Source organism: Gigantopelta aegis, chromosome 6 (assembly GCF_016097555.1).
Source record: "Gigantopelta aegis isolate Gae_Host chromosome 6, Gae_host_genome, whole genome shotgun sequence".
Lineage (NCBI taxonomy): Eukaryota > Metazoa > Mollusca > Gastropoda > Neomphalida > Peltospiridae > Gigantopelta > Gigantopelta aegis.
The window spans coordinates 13419866-13442584 of NC_054704.1; the positions used below are offsets into that span (position 1 = coordinate 13419866).

A 22719-nucleotide genomic window follows, 5' to 3' on the forward strand; every position below is an offset into this window, starting at 1 on the left:
GTTGAAATGCAACCTCAGCGGCACGTTTCGATGTCAAGGGGCGCAAAACACAAAATTTTGTGAGGTCATCTTGATAGACCATGATCCATTTAAACTGTCCTTGGTTCATTGACTGCATGTCGATTAGATCGACATGGGCTCTGGAGTTGAAGTCTTTGGAGATGATCGGCTTTTGTAGTTGGTCTCTTTCTCTTTCCCTGGCACTCCAGACACAGGGACTTGAAGAGGTTCAGTGCTTCTATTGTGATGCTTCTATTGTATTTCTTGGTCAACTCGTACACCATCTTGTCTCGACCACTATGGCCGGTTGCAATGTGGGCACGTTTAAACACATCATACGTCTCTTCAATTGACACGAAGTACAGAGGAGCTTCATCTGTGTGCTCACGTCGTCTTATCAGTCTTTTACTGTCACCGAACTGAAGAACTTCATACTTCTTAAGAAGATAGTATTGGTGCGATGTCTTCTTGGAGACACTGGCGGCTTCCAGCAGTTCACTGATAATTTTGCCATACTCTTCTTTAGGGATCAGAACTCTCTTGTTATCTTCATAAGTCTTGAAAAGGTTCTCTCGAAACGTATCCTGGTGCTCCATAATTGCAAGCGTATAATTAAAACCGAGGGACATTTATACCAGTCAACCTCAAGTGTTTTGATTACTAATCTCTTTTGAACACCATTAATGAGGAAGCCATCTAAGGATTTGTCACAGCTAATCCTTAAGTATGTTTGAAGTAATTAACAAGCCTTTTCCCACAAGATGAAGAAGTATTCTCTCTTGTTTTTTTTAACAAATTGCTACTTTACATCAAATACTGCTCTTTGATTACTATGGGTTTACTCTTCATGGCCCAAGAGAATGCTTTCAGGAAATATGTATAATTTACACTATCAGATTTCAGGAAATATGTATAATTCCTGGAATTTTCAGGAATTACACATATTTTCTGAGTGAATCAGACATTACACATATTTTCTGAAATTTTCAGGAATTATACATATTTCCTGTAACAATTACGAGAAGCAGCTAATAACATCTGTTGATACTCGAGTCTATTATACTTTTGTAATGTCTGTGTTTTTCAGTGCTAAAGGTGTTATGTAATCAAGAATCGAGATTGCAGATCCAACCTTAAAAACTACAAGGAATTTAGGCATTACAGGGTGGGATTTAGCTGGCCTGAAGTGCACGAGTCGTAGGATCGGACCTCATTGACGGACCTTTTAGATTTATTTCGCCTCATTCGGTGCCCTGAAAGTATATATAAAAGACCCCTTGCTGCTAATGAAAAAATATTGCGTGATTTTATGAAGACTACGTGTCAAAATTATCAAATGTTTGACAGCTAATGGTCGATGACTAATTAATCAATGTGCTCTAGTGGTGTCGTTAACCTTATAAATGAAAGCATTTCGTTAATTTAACTGAAGATGTTTGCTGAGTAGATGTTTGCACAGTGTTGGCTTTCTGTATGTTTGATTTCTGGTATTGTAGATTAGATGCGTCTGGGTGTAAATTTACTGTTTAGTTCGACACCACTCTTCTGTCAAAACAATTTCACACATAACTCCAGGGTCTAGACGCGTCTAATATTCAGTATTAGAAATCAAAGAACCTTAAAGTCAAAACGGTGCAGTGGTCTGTACGATAAACATAATCAGTTAAATTAATAAAATGTGTGTAATCAAAAATAAATACGCTATGGGCATTGCGTGTGTTTACGTTTGGACGACGGTGACACGTAGCAATTACAGATAGCACAGATAAATGACGCAAGTGAATCCGATTGAGATGTTAGATCAACAAAACCGAGGCGTCCACTGACCTGTTCTCCCATCATCTTCGATCTCCGCCTAGCAAAGAGAAATCTGCAAACACAGTTTTTCCATAAAACGCAAACTGTTTGCTTGGGATTTTCTGATAAAACATGTTAAAAGGTCGGCATGTGGTTCTCTCTGACATATGTTAAACGTAAGTGCTATTGCTGGTTATTTAATTTTCAATCGTGAAGTCTCGTCACATATTACACATCTGTAAATCGTCATATGCATCACGTCGAAAGTCATTTAGCTCAGTCGGTTCAGTGTTTGCTTGAGATGCATGCGTCGCAGGATCGAACCATCTCGGTGGATCCATTAAGCTTGTTGTTTTTTCTCGTTCCAACCAGTGCACCACAACTGGACAAAGGCCGTGGTATGTGTTTTCCTGTCTATGTGAAAGATCCCTTGCTGCATTAGAAAAAATGTAGCAGGTTTTCTTTGTTGACTACGAGTCATAATTACCACGTGTTTGACATCCAATAGCCGATGATTAATGAATGTGCTTTGATTTAATCGGTCATCATAATTGGCCAATAGAAACAGTGGTTGCATGGTAAAAATCTGTAATTAATATCTTTGTACCATACACATAACAGGACATTATAAACGTTGTGTTAATATTTAGTGTTTTTGTTTTATTCATTTAAATTTTTCTTGTTCATACTTTCTTTCTTTCCTTCTTTTTTTTCTTTATTTCTTTATTTCTACCGTTTAGAATCAATGAATATTTTAATATCACTTTTCCATAAATAAAGCGGCAGAGACAATTAATATACAAAGGAACACGTACACTATCTAAACGTTTAGATAGGTTTCACAGATGGTCATCTATAAAGCACTGCAAGCACGTCGTTCTCCATGACGTAAGGGTTAAGACTTGGACTTTAAATATGATAGGTACTTGGTTCGCATCTCTGTACCGGAGTCCACCTAGAGCAAGTTTTAGCGTTCAGTTGAAAGATGTGAGACACTACACCGTCTCTCTATCACTAACAACTGATCAGTCAGGTCACGACGTGAACACATTGAGGGGAGTGATTCATTGATCCCTTAACTTATATTACGGGGAGCAATTTACGATATTACCATGTTGATGTCATATAAATTCACCTGTTAAGGGAAAGCTAAAAATCACTCCTTGAACTAGTTTCAGGGGAGTGATGGGGAGTGGGAGTGATAGCTCCCCTTAAACGGCGAGGTCTGACTAAATGGTCATTAGCCCTAGTCCTGAATACACAGAACAAATAGCTGAACTGTATGCCCAGGACAGTGTGATTGGACATTAATTGGATATAACCACGAAAGTGAAATTAAAACTAGACATCCACACCAAAAGGAGCTCATTTTCAGTGTGCTATAACTGTAGTCGCATGTTTTAGGAATCCATATGTAACAAATGCCTCATTTTTGTTTTAATGTAATATGTATTTCATCAGGCATTATTATGGATAAATCTTTCTTCAGATTTAATCTTTATTTCATTAGGTTGGTTTTATCAGGTATTATTTTCGATACATTTCTGTTTAAAATTTAGGTTTGTTTTATCAGGTATTGTGCTGGATAAATCTTTGTTTAAATTTCAGATTTATTTTATCAGGTATTATTATGAATAAATCTTTGTTTAAAATGTATGTTTGTTTCATCAGGTATTATTTTGGACAAATCAGCAGACGACGTGAGACTGGCTATTGAGAAAACCATTGAACACAACAACAGGAACCAGTCTAACTCTAGAATATTCCTCAACGCCACCTACAGCACCGTCAATATGGAAGACAGCTTAAAGCTAAGTGAAGCTAGTAAGTATCGGTCAAGACTTATTTATTTCGAAGCTAACTAAATATTTCTATGTAATAGTTTCTACTGTATGGATAACGTAACGCGACGTAAAGCAACATATTGAAGAATATAAACATACAATAAATGTTACGGCCATATTTTATATGAATTTCTGGACGTTGTGTTTCGTCGTTTTTGAAATCTAGAATACAGACGAAAACCTATAATTGTATGTGCGTGCGTTAAGCCAAACGAGACGGCTAACAGAAAATATAGTCCTTTGAGAATTAAAATCTATATAACTCTACAGCTGTGGAATTTAGTTTGCTTAAATCATTTAATTTTTATATCAAATGTGATGTCTGCCGTCAGTTTGTGTTGGACTGCAATTTGTACCTTTTTCTGTTTCGCGTTTTCGCGTTTTTCGTACCACGATCAACGATAACGCTGTGCATCGAGCCAGAAGATATCCTAAGACTATCTGGCACATCTAATGTTGTTAAAAGGACTCCTCTGTGATGGGAAAACGTCTTGTCACCATAACACCCCGACGCGTTGAGACATCCGACACTCATGCATACGAAACACAAATTCCAAACAGCTCTCTCGATGCGCAGGCAAAGAAGCAATTTGGTAGTCAAATAAAAGCAATGATTGGGATTAGTCATCTATAAAAATTAGTTCCCAGTCCATTGAATGGTAATTGTCAGCAAACAATTTGTCCTGCAGGCGGTCATCAGCCTGGGAAGCAGGATGACGGAAAAGGTGCTAATGGAGATATTAAGAAAGTTGTTTTCTCTGTATCTCATGCTGAGTCCGGTTCAAGATGTATGTCACATTCTATCGCAGCTCCATTTACACCTCACTATGTGGTGATGCCAAAGGCAACCAACGTTACGTTTGCATTGCAGATTGTATTTTGCAAATGATGTCTGGACCTATATTTATTTACTTATTAAGCAATAATCTACACGCCAGTCGCGCCTTTTATTTTGATATAAGAGTGATGTAAGAGTAATGTTTAATTATGTATCTTTTTGCCAAAGTCTCACTTTGGTTACGCGCGTGTGCAGAGTATAGAGGCTTTTCTGAGTTTGTGATTGAACTCCTACCCTTCCTGCTGTAAACGATTTTTGTTCGGGGTAGGATGATACGAACCCACCTAGAAACTTCGCTTGCCACACTTCGACCCCCTGTACAATTTCCTGCACACGCGGCAACTAGACGCAGTTCAATATCCTGACAGCCGATACTGTGATGAGAATGTTAAGGATACGAGTCGACGTTGGCCACAGATCGGTGCACAGCCCGGAAATCATGTAAGTGGTCAGCCTCGTGAAATCTGCTATGCACAGGTCTCAAATTGTGCACGAAATGTTCTTTTCCATGCACCTCTTGCGTATAGCAGGTGTTCACGTTGCGGGGTTCTAGTCTAAATGACTGACACGCGAGATCAGCCCGTCTCAATACAGTTACATTTGTACGTGCTAGACTTACCTAAAATAACGTCCCTTTCAAATCGTATTGGCATTACTTGTACCACAGTCCATTTCATGAAATATTGGACATAATGATACAAATGTGGTCATGGATATAGTGTAATAGATAAATCAACTTCAACTGTGAGGATTTGAACCACGGGCCTTCTACGTAAGAATCCAGTGCTTTACCCACTGGGCACATATAAAAACCTCCAATAACTACTGCCAGTAGGAACACTGTATAACAACACTACCACAATAAACCGCCAACGCTCCGAGTTAGGCATTGTTGGGGAAGGAGGGAGGGGGGGTTGAAGCGGCACCATTATTCCTAGTACTGTTCTTTACAGTAAATTGGAATTCATGTATACTTGGTGACAACGATTTTACAAATACAGAATTATTGACTCAAAAACGTCAACACATATACATTGATGGACTGAAGTACTCAGACATAGGCATTCACCGAAAGACAAGGTTGTGGCTACCCGAATGAAGGGTTGGGGAGATGACCGTTCAATTTAGAGAACATGGTGGAGTGTGAGTTGAAGTAAAAACTTTTTGACATAATAATATCACATGGTATTCGAATCATTGGGGGTGGGACGTAGCCCAATGGTAAAGCGTTCGCTTGATGCGCGGTCGGTCTAGGGTCGATCCCTGTCGGTAGTCTCATTGGGCTATTTCTCGTTCCAGCCAGTGCTCCACAACTGATGTAATAAAGGCCGTGGTATGTGCTATCCTGTCTCTGGGATGGTGCATATAAAAGATACCTTGCTGCTAACTGAAAAGAGTAGCCCATAAAGTGGCGACAGCGGGTTTCCTCTCTCAATATATGTGTGGTCCTTAACCATATGACAGACGCCATATGACAGACGCCATATAACCGTAAATAAAATGTGTTGAGTGCGTCGTTAAATAAAACATTTCCTTCCTTCGAAGCATTGGGGTAGCAACTGCCTCTGTGCCACTCCACTTTACAAATAGCATATTGTATAAACATAAATAATTCACTGAATAAATGCCGAAAGCGATATGTTTAAACGCAACCATCCAAGAACGCAGTACTTAGTGCCAGTTTACAAGAATTACAACTTAATGAAACAAAGAAATCAAACAAAAACTTTTGACTATTAAAAACATTTTTATTTTAAACATAAAAAGAACTAATTCATTAAAAAAAATATATAGAAAAAATGTAAAGAAAAAACTTCACCAAGGGATTTTAATATATTGAGCATTCCATTAACAACACTTTTGGCAAAAAACACAAATTGACTTTTTATTGTAACATCATTATCAATTAACCATTTTTTCTGGCAAATATTGCACAGAATCTATTTTGAGCATTAAGACAATATAACGTGTGTCTGATAGGTTGTCTGTATGTAATGAGTCGCTTTGAAATGTCATCTTTAATAAAACTGTTATTCGTCGCCGCTTCATATTTCTCGAAATTAATTGCCGTAGCCAACTGTACAATGGTACTCAGTTTAATGTAAGATATTATCTGAAAGACAAAACCATTAACCTTTTTAAAATCGTATACATGTACAAGACAGTATCGTGACTGCTCTGGTTGGTCTGTCAGGTGTCTAACCATTAGAACTGCCTTTTACCACGACACGTTCTAGTTTACATATAAGAGGACTGCCATTCAGTTCACATGCATGTCAGCACGGGAAACAAGTAGATATATTATAATTATATCTAGTAATTATTTCCCGTGTGTTCACGCGAATATATAATGTATTAATCAAGACATTAGAAAACGAAATCTAATCAAATTATTTGCAGTGGTGATTGCAGTTTACCATTTTACTGCATCGTTTTATCTACTGGAATAACAATTGCCAAACAAATCATATGATTATTATGTTTCATTTATTGAACTATAACCTGCACAACAATAAACCCTGCATTCGCAGAAAACCAATAACAATAACCGTGATCACTAAAAATAATGAACAGAAACTACAAGCGGTTTCCAGGTTTTACAACTGGAGAGTATTTCCATTTATGGCACTGGCACTAGTTTATCGCCGACATCTTCAGTGTAATTGTTATTCCAGAGTATCCCACGTTTCGTGTTGTTCAGTGTTTGCAAGTATTTCCAAACAGGTTTCAGCTGGTAATAAAACCATCAACCTTTTTTTTTTTTTTAATCAAATATTCTTATTCAATCGACCAGTACTTCGACTCTATACGGCGCATACCTATTGATTTATTAATACTGTCGCGTGTGAATACACACATACACACATACACACACACACACACACACATACACACACATACACACACACACATACACACACACACACAGTCCACTCCAAGTAAAGTTTCTTTTTTCAATGTATTTTCTGGAGAAGCATAACCCTGCCCACCCTAAAAACACTGTCTAGACACCCCCACCCCCTCCCCAACCCCCGCTGAACACACACGCCTTTAATATTATTTTAAAATCTAAGTTTACCATACTACATCCATATCTATATAAAAGATGTGCTCACACGTGCACAAGTTTCAACTGGTTTTACTATACTGGTGTACTTAAGACATGTTTTATTGGAAATGACAAGCGTTCGAATGTGTAATAGCTATACCGGTATAGGTAGTACTATACCAAATACAATCCCATAGGCGACCATGTTTAAAAACACTATATGCAATATATCAACTAAACTATGACCCATATATATCAGTACTACAACCCCTACCTCAAAGTATTAATTGAAGAAAATGGTACCTTTCATAGCTCATTTTCGGTATAACCAGATTTTTGTACAACACCCCTAGTTTCGCACAAAATTTGAGTACTTTTTTTAACAGGTACGCCATATATGTGTAAAGCATAAGGCTACTTGGTACAGTGGTACTAGATGAAAGAAAATTGCAAACATTTTTAGAATGAAACTCATTTTTTTACAACCAACACACTCACATTTATAACCATTCACATGACTTGTGGTGTTATATTCTCTATCAAAAGTTCGGTGCACCTCGAACTTTGACCCAGCAGGAAGGTATTTGGTTTAGTGCTACCTATAAGGCGGAAGTGTAGTTATCCGCACATGCGCAAGGCACCAAAATAACAATGGATTACGAGTCTGTTAGGTCGTTGGTAACGCACTAACTGCTCACTGTCATTTCCATTTTCGCCTTATTTAACTAACACAATATATATATATATACTGAGCGTCACTATTGAAGGATCACTCATATTGTTAGTACTACACATGTTAACGATGCCCGTCCAACACACTAATTATGAAAGAAGGAATTTATGGCCTCGTGGATTAGGCCCAGAGTGAAGTTTCCTAAATAACATTTGGATTTCAATATGAGTAATGGTACTTCCGGTTATAGGCCACAACAAAATGGTAAATGTTATGCAAACACATGTACCTATTATCACCCCAACAAATAGGTTGTCTCAACGTACCCATGTCTGAAATTCTGTATGTTGTGCCCGTGCAATGCGTTCCCACCATGGGTATAAAAGTGTGCATGATTGCCATCCACATATTCACGCACACTTCAGTTGAAAATGCGTTGTGTTTTGACTAATGTTGAGAAGGGAGTAGGTCGGATACAGGTTGAACACAGTCAACGAGAAGTCGCGAGGCACTTTAATGTCAGTCAGAGTGTGATTGGGTGGATGAGGCAACGACTTCAAATGACTGGATCCGTTCCCTATACACAAAGACCAGGGCCAGCATTAAGCAAAGCAAAAAAAAAGTGTTTAACTAAACCACCTACCGAAATGATTTTGTTATACTGGTATAGCGAAAAGATCGCGTTCATACTCACATTTTAAACTTATTTAATTATACCAGTTTAGTTATTTAGGCTAGTTTAAAGGATACGTGTGAATGCAACTAATTTTAAGTCATTCTAGCAGCTCGGTACACAAATGTCATGTTAGCTATAGGCGATCAAGCAGAAGATTGCCTAATGTAAAATACCATGACTTAAAAGGGGGGAAAAGATGAAAACCCCACAAGATTGCAACGTGTAGACAAAACCAATTTTGTTAATCATTGATAAAAAGAAGAAACTTAATTAAGTAATTTTTGTTAGAGAGCCAAGCATGGTCTATTGTTAATTGCCACTTGCCAGATATAATTACATCATCATCGTTCGCAGCACATATCTCCATGGGATCCCCCCCCCCACCCCTCACACCGCCCATGCAAGGCTAATGTCGGAAATGGTCCGCATTTTGACTCAATAACCAGTCCGAATCTCTCGTGAATAGTTTTAATACAGTTTCTGTTATGTACAGCTTAATTTCAAAGTTACATATTGGACATTATTCATCGTTCTAATAAAATAATAAAGTTATTTTAGAATTTTTTAAAAACATTATTTGAAATAATTACAATGTAAATAGCAAATAATGTTAATTAAAACAACAACAACAACAACAACAACAATAGTAATAATAATAATAATAATAATAATAATAATAATAATAGTACTAGTAATAATAATAATAATAATATCCATCATCATCTTCATTATCATCTTTATCATCATCATCGTCATCTCCTTCGTCATCTTCTTCATCAACATCGTCATCATCATCGTCATCATCATCATCATAATCATCATAAATTATGTAATACAATAAGTTTTACTACTATTACTACTACCATTACTACTACGACGACGACATATAGTGCAAGGCGCACATTAAGTGAATATTTTCCTTAAGAACCACACAATTTCTACGTCCGCTTCGAACTACTACTACTATAATATTACTACTATTACGACTACTATAATATTACTACTAATACTGCTAATACTAACTATAATGCTACTACTAATAACATAATCAGATATTATTATTATTATTATTATTATTATTATTATTATTGAATTTGGAAAATGCAAAAGAAAATATAAAGCAGATACTGCATTTCCCATAGGAACATACATATTGCGCGTTGCTTGTGATAACGCATATCAACTCTTGATTGATGACAATAAAAATAGTTTTGGGGGTTTGTAATAATTTGATTTACAATATCAATTGTTACAAGCTTTATCTGAACAATAAAACAGTGCCTATTCAAACAGTATATCAATAATCACTCGCGTCCATTAAAACTTTGATAAAACGGAATACCCAGTGCTACCACTCGACTGACAGTGATTGATGAATGCCTGAATATATCCCTTGAATACAAAATTGGTGTTTTCATTTATATTCTATCTGTGGCAGCCGTCGTAAGCAGAGCATTTCAAGGGCGGATCCAAGGGAAGGGACCAGGAGATATCAACCCTAATTAAAGTTTCCCCTTTTTTAACAATGTATTTACAATTTCAGTTGAAGTGCTCTTCTCAGGGAGATGCTCAATGTGTTCTCTTTCCCTTGGCCCCATCCCATAAATATGTCTGTCAGCCACTGCATGCATTTTAGTCGTTTAACCAAATGATGAAAAAATTTAGCATAGATAATCAAATTTCTAAATGTTTTACATAACGAAAAGGCTGTATGAAGTCCAAGTCCAAACAGGATTCCCGTGACCCTATCCATTTAAGGTTCAGACATGTCATCCCGGTACTTAGCCTCATTCATCACCAGCGACCGAATACCGGGTAGAATGGGAGAGTGAGTTTGAGGTGGACAGGATTTTTAATGGTACCAATAACCATTTTGAAAGCTGTCAAGGGTTTCTGGATGTAAGGGTAGATTTATCCTTTATCTCCGACTCTAGTTGGCTAGCAGTCAACTGACTCAGTCCTGATTCTCTTCATTCCTATTCCGACTTTTTTTCCCAGAAAATCTGAGCGTGTATTTTAATGGTAATTCATATTTGGCTGGTACGTTTAACGCTCTTCCGGTTCCAGTGTGTTGACCTAAATTTCAGTGTCGTGCTAGTTCGGCGACAAGAGTATGAATTGACCTTTCATTAATAATGTTGTTGAAATCAATCTTCAGATGGACAATAGCGTATGTCGCTTTGAAACTCTGTGCCAAATGCCAAGGTATGAAGCTAATCACTGTTTTTCGTTGGGTTTTTTTTCTGCTATGAGCTTGACATAGAAAGCAGCCATTCTCCCACTCATAATTACAGTACCGTTGACATAAAATGCATATGAAGCTACTGCATGTACCAGAGCTACCAGATATAGATTTGTCTTGAATTTGTTGTTGATTTATTTTGGTTTTGTTTGTTGTTTTTTAATTTAAATAAAAAATCATATGTAATGTGTAGTGTAACGGTTTAAAAAGCTGTGATACATGGCCATATTTTACACTGCCTAATAACAAGGGTCATTGTCTTTAACTCACTATGTTCGGTCTATCATTTCAGTTTGTACCCAGCTGGACATCGGCGTGTTCGTGTTATTCGGGGGAAGTACCTCCCTGTCTTACAACACCATCCAGTCATACAGCCAGGCTCTGAACGTGCCCTATGTCATCTATTCGACGAGTCGCAACGCGCCAGCAGACGGCTACACGTTCGACATCACTCTCAGTCCGTCCTACATCGAAGCAATAATAGACATCATCAAATATTTTAGTTGGAAAAAAGTATATTATTTGTTTGACTCAGATGATGGTAAGCAGTATTGGGGTCGTTTTTCATGGTAGCTGGTTTTGGCGCGGAGCGGGCGTAGAACGGACAAAAAATCGGTTGTCTGGTTATTAATAGGAGTTTTTATATGCGCGGCAAGGTTTCTGGTAAGCGCGCCTGCCCCGCGTCAAAAACCACGCACATGAAAAGCGGCCATTACGGTATTAACTGTTTTACATCCATACATACATTCTTTTGATATCACCAGTACATTATTGTTATGTTTTAAGGATATGCTAGCAGTGTGAAGCATTGGCAATACCTTGGCTTTTTGCGCGCACGGCCTAAATGATATGTCCGTCTGTCTGTCTGTTTGTTTGTCTGTTTGACAATATTAACTCACTATCGTGCACTAAGCATACCAATTCATTGTCGCGCACCGACTATACCAAGTCATTATCGCGTACCGACCAAGCCACGTAACTATTGCGCACTGATCGTACCCCTCTATTATTACGCAATGGCCATGGGATGTCATCGTTTGGTACTGACTATACCAAGTAAACATTGGCCATTAGTCATGCCATGCCAAGTCACTGCTGCGTATTGACGATTTTAAGTTATTGTCGCGCATTAATGGTACAAATGTTAGGCGAATAGACCATACCGACAATATTTATTTACAGCTCTTTAAAAGTGTCAACACAAACAAATTCCACGGAGAAGGAGGTTAAGTGAACAAAAAGAACCTGAATTTTTACTTCATTTTTATTTCGTGCAAATGTACACAAAAAACTAATATACGGATACGTTTTTGATATTAGAATATTTCTGAACTGACAGTTGATATTACAGAATTCGATTACTTTGACAAACAAATCACATCGAGATGAATGATGTATAGCTATCAGAGCTACTAATAATTATATAAAACTATTTATTAGAATGTCATTTATTAAGATCGATCTGTGTTAACCGTCAGGAGAATTTCCATTGCTTTCTTGTGTTCTGGTTTAAGTGATGCGTCTTTTGAATTAATGACACTGCGCTGCCATTGTCATGGTATAATAAAGTATACAAGTAAAATATGAGAAATGTTTTTTGCTGATCTGAAATTTAAAAATTCTGGAACGTTAAAAGAAGAAATGTAAACTATATTTTGAATTGATAATCTGGCAACGTATTTCCATCATACACGCAAACATTTTTTTTTTAATTTTGGAGAATCCGAGGAATCCGTTCGGAAACGTTTGTGGCCTTCGGTCACATGTCATTGCGCCCCCCCCCCCCCCCCCACACACACACACCACCACCACCATAACCCCCACCCCCCACCCCCCACTCCAAATGGATTTTCTGGATCCGCCACTGCACACAAAAAACAAAACAAAAAACTACAAAAACAAAACAAAACAAAATAACAACAACCCAACAACAACAAAACCTATACCCAACGAAACATAACATATACGTTGTGATGACGTTTACGTACCTTGGAAAATGTCGACATGTTATCTAATTAATAAAAACGATTTATGTCTACATATATGTAAATACAAAACGATTGCTTCATTATCGTCATCGCTGAAAATGCATGTCCTACAATGTAATATTGTAATCACTTTCTTTATATCCATATTCGATTAATCTTATTTAATTAAATTCGTTCCGTTGTCCCTTAACAGGGTTGACCGGCCTCGGTGGCGTCGTGGTTAGCCATCGGTCTACAGGCTGGTAGGTACTGGGTTCGGATCCCAGTTGAGGCACGGGGTTTTTAATCCAGATACCGACTCCAAACCCTGAGTGAGTGCTCCGCAAGGCTCAATGTGTAGGTGTAAACCACTTGCACCGACCAGTGATCCATAACTGGTTCAACAAAGGCCATGGTTTGTGCTATCCTGCCTGTGGGAAGCGCAAATAAAAGATCCCTTGCTGCTAATCGGAAGAGTAGCCCATGTAGTGGCGACAGCGGGTTTCCTCTCAAAATCTGTGTGGTCCTTAACCATATGTCTGACGCCATATAACCGTAAATAAAATGTGTTGAGTGCGTCGTTAAATAAAACATTTCTTTCTTAACAGGGTTGTGGCAGCTACAAAAGCTATACGATGCCTTCCGTGATCCTTCGTTTAATCTCGTCGTGGATGCACGGCGCCTGCGCACATTAGACCGATCGCACGAAGTGTTACGGCGACTGGACCGAAGTGATCCGGATGACAAGAAGCGCATCATTGTTTCATTAACAAATGTTGATGCATATCAAATTTTTCTAAATCAGGTATTTAATGGAAGATTGTATTATAAACATATCAGATAAAGAAAATAGTTCGTGTTTTTGTTGGATTATTTGTTTTATCTAACATGAAAGATAAAATTGTTTGCTTGATATATGCTTTGTCTACTTTGGCAAATATTTGATTTTTTTGACAATGTTTACACTTTTAAGCACTCGCCACATTTTGTATCTGGTACATAGTACAGCAAATTTTAGAAACAAGAAAAATTTTAAACGACGTAACTGCCCTCGATGAGATAGTCGATAAGACCTCGAGTTTATATTAGGCGGGTGCTGGATTCTGATTACAGTATCTGTTCTAGCTCAGGTGGGAAGTACAGCCAAACCTCTTCTAATGACCCCCGTGTTAAAATATTATTTCAAACCATTAATATAGTATATACTGACCTGCATTAAGCAGCCTCCTGTCTTTTAAAAGGCAATTTTAAATACTTCCTTTGGTGACTGCTTGACACAGGTGTGTCTGTATAAGGTAATTATATCGACTCCCTCGTGAAATACAATTAACCTTTAGTGGGGTAGGACGCAGTCAAATGGTAAAGCGCTCGTCGGTCTAGGATCGATCCCCATCGGTGGGCTCTCTGGGTAATTTCTCTTTTCAACCAGTGCTCCATAACTCCTCTCTCATTATGTGTGTGGTCCTTAACGATATGTCAGACGCCACATAAATTAATGTGTTGAGTACGTCTTTAAGTAAAACAGTGTTTCCTTCCTTCCTTCATTAACCTCTGTCCTGATAGCTGGGGCATGTGCCCAGTACAGGTTCGAACCCATGGCGAGGTGACAGCTCACCGTGGCTATGCAAGGTCAATGTGTGGGTTTTGTTCGCATCAGACACTACTAAGACAGATCAGACAGCTGGTACTGGCGCCCGGGACTTCGATGTTCAGCCTTAATTGGATATTAGTGCGAAAATAAACTTAATTAGATGAACTCTGCGTAGCAAAAGGACTTTGGCTGTTGAAGTCGACGAGAATTGGATAGCATAGCCTATGGCATCACAAATCATAGATGTATCTCTCTGGCGGACAAGAAGTGGACATGCAACATGTTATTTTATTGAGCCGAATATACAACGACTGTTTTTCTTACATGTAGGCGTTTTAGCATTGTAAATGTAAATAAGTTAAAAACAGGCTTCGTAATTTCGACCTATTTTATTTATAGTATGTTTTTTACAAACTAAAATTGTCAACCGGAGTCCCATTTAAATTTGTTCTTTTAAAAATAAGAAATAGAAAGTATGTGTTCCCAAATAACTTCATTAAGACGCAGAAGAAATTCGATCATAATCGGTGAAAGTGACAGAAAATGTTTATTGCGCCTCTTTTGATTTCTCGGTCCTTTGTGTATTGATTGGCTGATAAAAACAAACGAACTGGTGTAAAATAATCATCCGTGTCACACACATTTCAAATCAGAACATATTACTACTTCAGTGAGAGTATTGAACAAATTGTTTTAATGGCTACACGAGGCACAAGGGAGCCGCAAGTTCCAAAATTAAAATTAATGTTGCAACAACGGCTGTAGTTGGCTTTTTTCAGCCTTATCAAGAAGGGCAGATCGAGATATGCAGAAACGGAAGACGTCGGCAGCAAGGAGAATCTATCATATTGCAGACGGCGAAATCTCAACACGCCAGATACAGCTGAGTTGTCTGTTGTTGCAGACGTAAAGTTCGGTTGTATCTTGAGGGTTCAACTGGTTCTGTCTGCAGTAATAATAGATGTTTCTTTTCTTCCCAAATACACATTTTATGCATGATGTCAAGCAGCTCGTCTGTCAATGATTGGCTGAAAAGCGCAGATGATTCCTATTTCTTCCCTAAGGAAGAGACAGGATAATTTACCACTTCAAAACACGTTTCTATCAGTCTGGTAGACCAAACCAAAAACGATCCCACCAAAGGCAAAATAAAAAAAAACCCCACAATATTCATAGAATACAATGTCTATATTTTGTTTTATTTGTGTTTTAATATATTAAGGAGTAGCATTGGTGGTGTATTAGTAGGGTGACGAGTTGTCGAGGCTAAACCTAAATCTTAGTTAGAAGGCGTGTGGATAAATGATTTAGATAGCATACAAATCAACCTCCTCCAAGGAATCTTCTGATCCGAGACTCCGAATTTACTATAAGCTAACATATCTACATTTACAGCAACGACTGTCCTTGCATAGCGTTCAGTTCTGTAGCTAACTTCATTTCTCCCAATAGAGGGAGAACTGGTCATGGTGTCTATGAGTCATTTGACAAAATTCAACACTACAGGCTGGTAGGTACTGGGTTCGGATCACAGTCGAGGCATGGAACTTTTAATCCAGATACCGACTCCAAACCCTGAGTGAGTGCTCCGCAAGGCTCAATGGGTAGGTGTAAACCACTTGCACCGACCAGTGATCCATAACTGGTTCAACATAGGTCATGGTTTGTGCTATCCTGCCTGTGGGAAGCGCAAATAAAAGATCCCTTGCTGCCTGTCGTAAAATAGTAGCCTATGTGGCGACAGCGGGTTTCCTCTAAAGAAAAAACAGTGTCGGAATGACCATATGTTTGACGTCCAATAGCCGATGATAGGATAAAAAATCAATGTGCTCTAGTGGCGTCGTTAAATAAAAACAAACTTTAAATTCAACACAATCTCAACTGTAATAGCATTACCAATGGAGATTATTTGTAATAATGTTATGTATTAAATGTCACGCTATTCGAAGTTTTACTTTTAAGATATATGGTTTATGGAAATAACCTACACTAGTTACGGCTCTGGTGTGAGATTGGCGGAGATTGCCAATTCGATTTGGTCTTAATCCAATGTGGACTCGCTGTGGAATATTGTACATATTTACACATTAACATCCGGGACCAGTAAACGGCATGACAGCTCCATTATACCTCGTTCAAAAATCTTTAGTCAAATTTAGTTAACGCTGGTCTGTTTAGATTTCTGGAGCAGAGTTCCTTGACTTCACGGAAAGTGGCGCAAAATATTGACGGACGTGTCATTGCGGTGTTTTAAGGTCTTTCCGCTGCCACTCCTGCGTCCTGCTATCCAAACAGGCACATCATGACTAGAATTAAACATTGAAATTCTACGGTCAAAATGTCACAGATGAATTTTTTTAATATTTTGTAATCACGTTGTAAACCCTGAAATAACGTTTTAGGGATTTACTTGGCTTTTCTTCAAAAAAGCTTAAACATGTTAGTGATGAGTGCTAAGAAGTATTTTTAAATGTATCGCTAAATTGATTTTTAACTGAGTAACAGTTATTTGCAGATTTTTAATTAAAATAACATGCATTACTCTGGCATTTCTCTTTGTAAACACTTTTCGCTTTCAGTGTGAACCTTTAGTGTAATTGGTAATGGTGGCACTTGGTAAGGTGGTACATGATGACTCAATCTAATTAAAATTAGCTCCACTATTACATGTGGATCTAACACCAGCCAGTTGGAGCTCATGTCCACCAATCAAAACCTTACTTGCAGAATCCTGCCAGTGATTTAAAAATAATTTGAAAACATTCCGAATTATCCTGAGGGTATACGACATGTTTCGTGTGAATTACGAATGCCTTAAAACATGTTTTATTTTATCAAATAAATAATTTGTAATGTAAAACTGAAGACTTATTTAGTTGGGTTTTTTTTTATAAATAAATAAATAATTTGTAATGTAAAATTGAAGACTGGTATGGTTCGCTTTATTGCGGCCTCTAAAATAGACTCGCCCGATATTTTTAGAATTTGTATGCTCCCAAATAACGTTATAGAAGGCGAAGTGTGATTGGTCAATATTTAAATTATTATTTACAGACGAAATGTTACCTGGACATTGGAGACTACGCAGTGTTGTTAGCAATCCGATTAAAATTAGTTCTACTGGTCTAAATAAGGCATTCGTAATTCACATGAAACATATCGTATATCCTCAGGATAATTCGGAATATTTTCAAATTATTTTCAAATCACTGGCATGATTCTGCAAGTAAGGTTTTGATTGGTGGGCATGAGCTCCAACTGGCTGGTGTTAGATCCACATGTAATAGTGGAGCTAATTTTAATTAGATTGATGATGACTATCACACACTGGGACATTGCCAAGTCAGGACAGTATGTCAAATGATATTATACATGGAATAACGCGTCAGTAAAACAACTCTAAAGCAAGATTACTCTTTCCTATTATCGAACTTGATATACCATTTTCAGAGAAATCGGGAAATTGATAGAGAACGAGTCTACTGAATTTTGTTTTATTTTATTGAAAACATATTCTTTTGCATAAACAACAGAAATTATTGTGTGTGTGTGTGTGTGTGTGTGTGTGTGTGTGTGTGTGTGTGTGTGTGTGTGAGTGTATACTACGAGGAGGTTTGATCCTGAGACCTATCGAACCTCGACCTAACGAGTCATCGCATAGCTAAATATGTGTATATCACCTATGACAAACATCTTCAACATGTTGTTTCAAATACCACGTTATATTTAGGTAGCTAAAACACCTGAGGCATGTTCAGAAGGGTGAGCGATCGTGCTCTCTCCCTAGACTGGGGTTGGGGTTTTTTAGGTTTTTTTGCGTCTAACATTAAGTGAATGTAATAGAAGACGACACCAGTGGAATTGTAAGCGAGCGCTCGACCTCCTGAACGAACGAGCAAATGAGTGAATGAATACATGAATAAATGAATAAATGAATGAATATTATTTAACATCCCAGCACAAAAATATATTGGTTATTGGGTGTTGGTGCCTTCTGAACATGCCACTGAAGTATAACATAGCGCGAAATAAAAATGCTGTTTACGTTATAGTTGTTCTTTTACTGTTGTAATATACTTTGTTTCAGATTGTGGATGTAGGGATGAATCGTGAAAATTACCATTACATTATAGGAGGTCCGGTAAGAATTAATGTAATTGTTGTGTATTATGTTATCCGTATATCTATCACTAATAAATGAATGCTGTCGCTATAGTATTGTGTGTATTTATTCTGTGTAGGTTTGTTCTACTTTTTGTACTAAAAAATAATATATTTTTGTAAAAACCGAACTAGATATTTTTGCCCTCATCACCCCAAACACTTAAGAATATTATCGTTCATACGGGCCTGGTGTATGTGTGTGTGTTGGTTACCTCTTTCTATTTATTAAAATACACATCCAAAATATCGAAAAATTCCAAAACAGTGTATATTTTCTCTTTCAGGACATCGACATCCTTGATCTGAAATCTTTTATACACGGCGGTGTAAATATCACGGGATTTACACTCATTCCGCTGAGTACGCATCATCTGATGACGTCACCGTCTAGTATGGCCTCCGCGCCGTCTTCGAACAAAGGCAAACGGCGCGCGAAGCCACGACCCCTTTCAGTGCGAGTCTCGGTGAGTAATGCACTCGATGAGCCGTTAAGAGACGAAAGTTGTAAAATTATGAAAATCACACTCTTCACGTACTACGACTGGTATTAATTTAGAGGTTCTATAACGACTTATGTTTCTAGAAAAGCACGTAAAGAGGCAATATTGCCTTACATTTATTTCGATTTGCGTAATGGTTGCACAGTTGGAATAACGCCTTTAATTAATCTTAATATACAGGACGCTAAAAGCGCGATAAAATGCTTAATAAAGAAATGTGTATTAATAACTTTATTCATTTGTTTCCTTGTTTAAAATATATTCTTGTTATTTTAACAATTTCTTTATTCCATTTTTGGTTTGGTCTTGATTTTGCCGCGATATTTCTACCTTAACAAATATGTTGTCAAAAACAAAAAAAAGTAATCTCACATTAATTTAACATTTGTGTTCAAGGTGGTTTTATATCTTATGATGCAATGTTTGAATAATGTTTCAAAATTTCAATGGCAAACTTAGATACTGCTGGTTACTAGGATGTAGCATGCTGTATTGTAATTGCAGACAGATGCCGCCCTGGCAGCAGATGGGATACGTATCCTCATCCGGGCATTCAATCTTCTACTGGACAGTCCAACCAACAGACAGGTGTACAAGGCGTTCCGTAGGGGAGAGTTGTACAATAACGAAACGAAAGGAATAAAATGTAGGGCAAAGAATCCAAAACCGTGGGTGCATGGCGAGGTCATAAAAGATGCTATTAAACAGGTACATGTGTGTGAAGATATACAATAAACACCGAATTAATAGGAAATATGGAAGCGTTGTACAACGAGCAGTTAACAAATCAGTAGCCAAACCATATCCATATGACACATCGAAGTTCCATTATGGTGGTTCCCGCTAAAAATATTTATTCTTTTTTTTATTTGAAACATAAAGTTTAATCTTCAGCTATATGCTTATAAAAAAGTGCAACCAAATAATTCCATTTACAATAAGAAAAAAGTCGAGACAGAAATCTTGTGTGTGTCACACACATTAACTAGTGACGTCACATTCAACAAACTAAATTGATCCAGACTTATTTGCAGTCAGCTGATAAAAGAAAAAATATGGTGGCAATGCTGTATTTAGCCAAACAATAATTTGGAACACCTCTTGTCGTCCAGTGTAAGACTTTTTAAAAATATTATTCTAAAGTAAATTATGGAAATATTATGCATGACATAGATTGATTTGTAGTTATTTATTACAATTAAATGTGAAAATAACGAAATATTGTAGTTTCAACTTTGACATAGGACCTTTATCTAATTCTTCCATCAGTTGATGGTAACAGTGTTCAGTGCAGAATTTATAAGAGCGCTCTATAGTATATTATGTACTGCACTTTGAATTTCATTAATTATAAAGGAGCGTACTCAGTCATGTTGATAAACGTTATTGATACGTTCCGGCGATGTTAGGCAGATGAGTCTAATAGCTGAACTAATTACCGTAATCATCACTACAGTATTACCTTTTGCTATGTGTATCCTCCCACCATCCCGATATTCACTGATAACATTGCTACAGAAGTCATATAGCGCCACACTTCTATACTACTAGAGATCGGGTTTTAATGTTAGTTCTATTAGTGTCTGTTTTATTAGCTTGATAAAATTATTTATGTAAACTACGTAAAATAAATGTTATAATAAATGTTTCCAACGGACGTCATTAAGGCGATATAATTAATAATTGGAAAAAACAGGTCCTTTGTTGAACGTAATATATGCAAACAGCGCAGTACTTCTTCTTCTTCTCGTTCTTCGTTAGTCAAATCATCAGACCAGTCATTCCCACAAAAGAGGCGGTGTTCATTAGTTCAGTGACTGTTTCATGCAGTTTAGGCGTGCGCTACAACAGCTTGCTCTGAATGTGCACGTAAAGCCCTATGACCTGACCTAACTTCATGCAGTTTTGTGGCGAGTGTTGTTGTGTTTGGCCGTATTAATTGTCTGGGTGTGTTGTGTAGGCTGCAGTGTTTATAGGATATGTTCAGGTGTTTCAGCTGCTTGTTCACAAGGGTAGTCTTCGGAATCGCCAATTTTGAATGTTTTGTGCATATGATGTCTTAGTCGGAAGATTATTACTTGTTCTCTACGGCTGAGTTGATAAAGGCATCATGTTTATCATAGAGTGGGTGATGTCTGCTCCATTTTGTTTTCATGGCAGACCTTATGGTAGATTTAGCTTTTCGGAAAGAGATATTGTTGTCGACTTGTTCTTTCGTTGATTCCTCTTTCGCTAATTTGTTAGCTTTTTCGTTTCCAGCCACTTTACAGTGTTCCGGTATCCATTGAAGTATTATCGTCTTTGTTTTTGATCCAATATCTATTAGAGATGTTGCAAGTTTATTTGTGTCTGTGTTTTGTGGATCTTTTAGGGCTTGCAGGACAGACCTAGCATCGCTTAAGAGGACGACTTCACCATTGTTTGTTTCTCCTTGCAATAACAGCATGTTGGTGGCTTCAATTAGTGCTTCCATTTCAGCTTTTTAGTTAGTGCAATTGGAGCCTGTGGCAATGGAGGTTTGTAATATTGGGCATTTCGATGTATATTCCCGTTCCTCCATCTTGAACAGCATCTTTGGTGGAACCATCTGTGTACACCCTTGCCCACGAGTCTTTGGGATAGTGTGTCATCAGCATTTCCATTGTGATGCCTTTCAATTGCTGTGGTGTATAATTTAAAAAAAATGTCTATGTCTGGTAGGGATTCGATAATCTTTGGGAATCTTTCTCTTTCCCATGTTGGGTGGGTGGGTACTGTATGTTATTAGAGGTTCGATTATTTTCAGTTTGGCTGCCGCCGGGTGAGTTTGTTCCAGTTGTTTTGCTTTGTGTAAGAAACTTGATCTTTTTAGTCTTTTTTATTATTATTTTTTTTATTGGTTCGTGCATTCTCTTTCCCATTGGATGGTTTATCAGTGCTGTATATTTTTCCGCTGTGTAAGGATTTGCCCATCTCTTCTGTCCTCCACTGACTGTATTTCTGTTGTTGTGTCCATGTAACCTATTGGTGTTGATCGGAGTCCTTCTGTTATAATTCCCAGGTTCTAATTCTGGGTATTTTCTACTTTTTGAAAGTTGCTCTTTGCAGCTGTTCCCCAGGCTGTCATGCCATATGCTTTCTTGAGTGTTCTTGAATCTGATCCCCAATCTGTTCCAGTTAGTTTTCGTATACGTTCTGTTCTTATATTATCTTTTGTCTGACATTTTTCAAACTGCTGTTTCCATGTCATCCTTTTGTCAAAGGTAACACCGAGGTAGGTGCATGTTTCTTCATACAGTAGGGTTTCGTCATTGATTTTTAGTACAGCTAATTGAAGCTTTGTCGACAGAGAGAAGATTGTGTAATTTAAAAAAAAAAAAAACATTTTAATTTTTTATT

General features: G+C 37.5%; 1 protein-coding gene across 1 annotated transcript in view; it reads left to right on the top strand.

Annotated features, from left to right (window-relative positions):
* The first annotated feature begins 1945 nt into the window (after positions 1–1945).
* LOC121374379 (glutamate receptor 2-like) overlaps positions 1946–22719 on the top strand; it is a 35119-nt gene continuing 14345 nt past the window's right edge. Inside the window, exons 1-8 of the mRNA XM_041501481.1 lie at positions 1946–1973; positions 3469–3621; positions 4331–4429; positions 11412–11660; positions 13695–13891; positions 18765–18818; positions 19126–19305; positions 19846–20049. Coding sequence (XP_041357415.1) covers positions 1946–1973; positions 3469–3621; positions 4331–4429; positions 11412–11660; positions 13695–13891; positions 18765–18818; positions 19126–19305; positions 19846–20049 — 1164 coding nt within the window. The remainder of the gene's footprint in view (positions 1974–3468; positions 3622–4330; positions 4430–11411; positions 11661–13694; positions 13892–18764; positions 18819–19125; positions 19306–19845; positions 20050–22719) is intronic.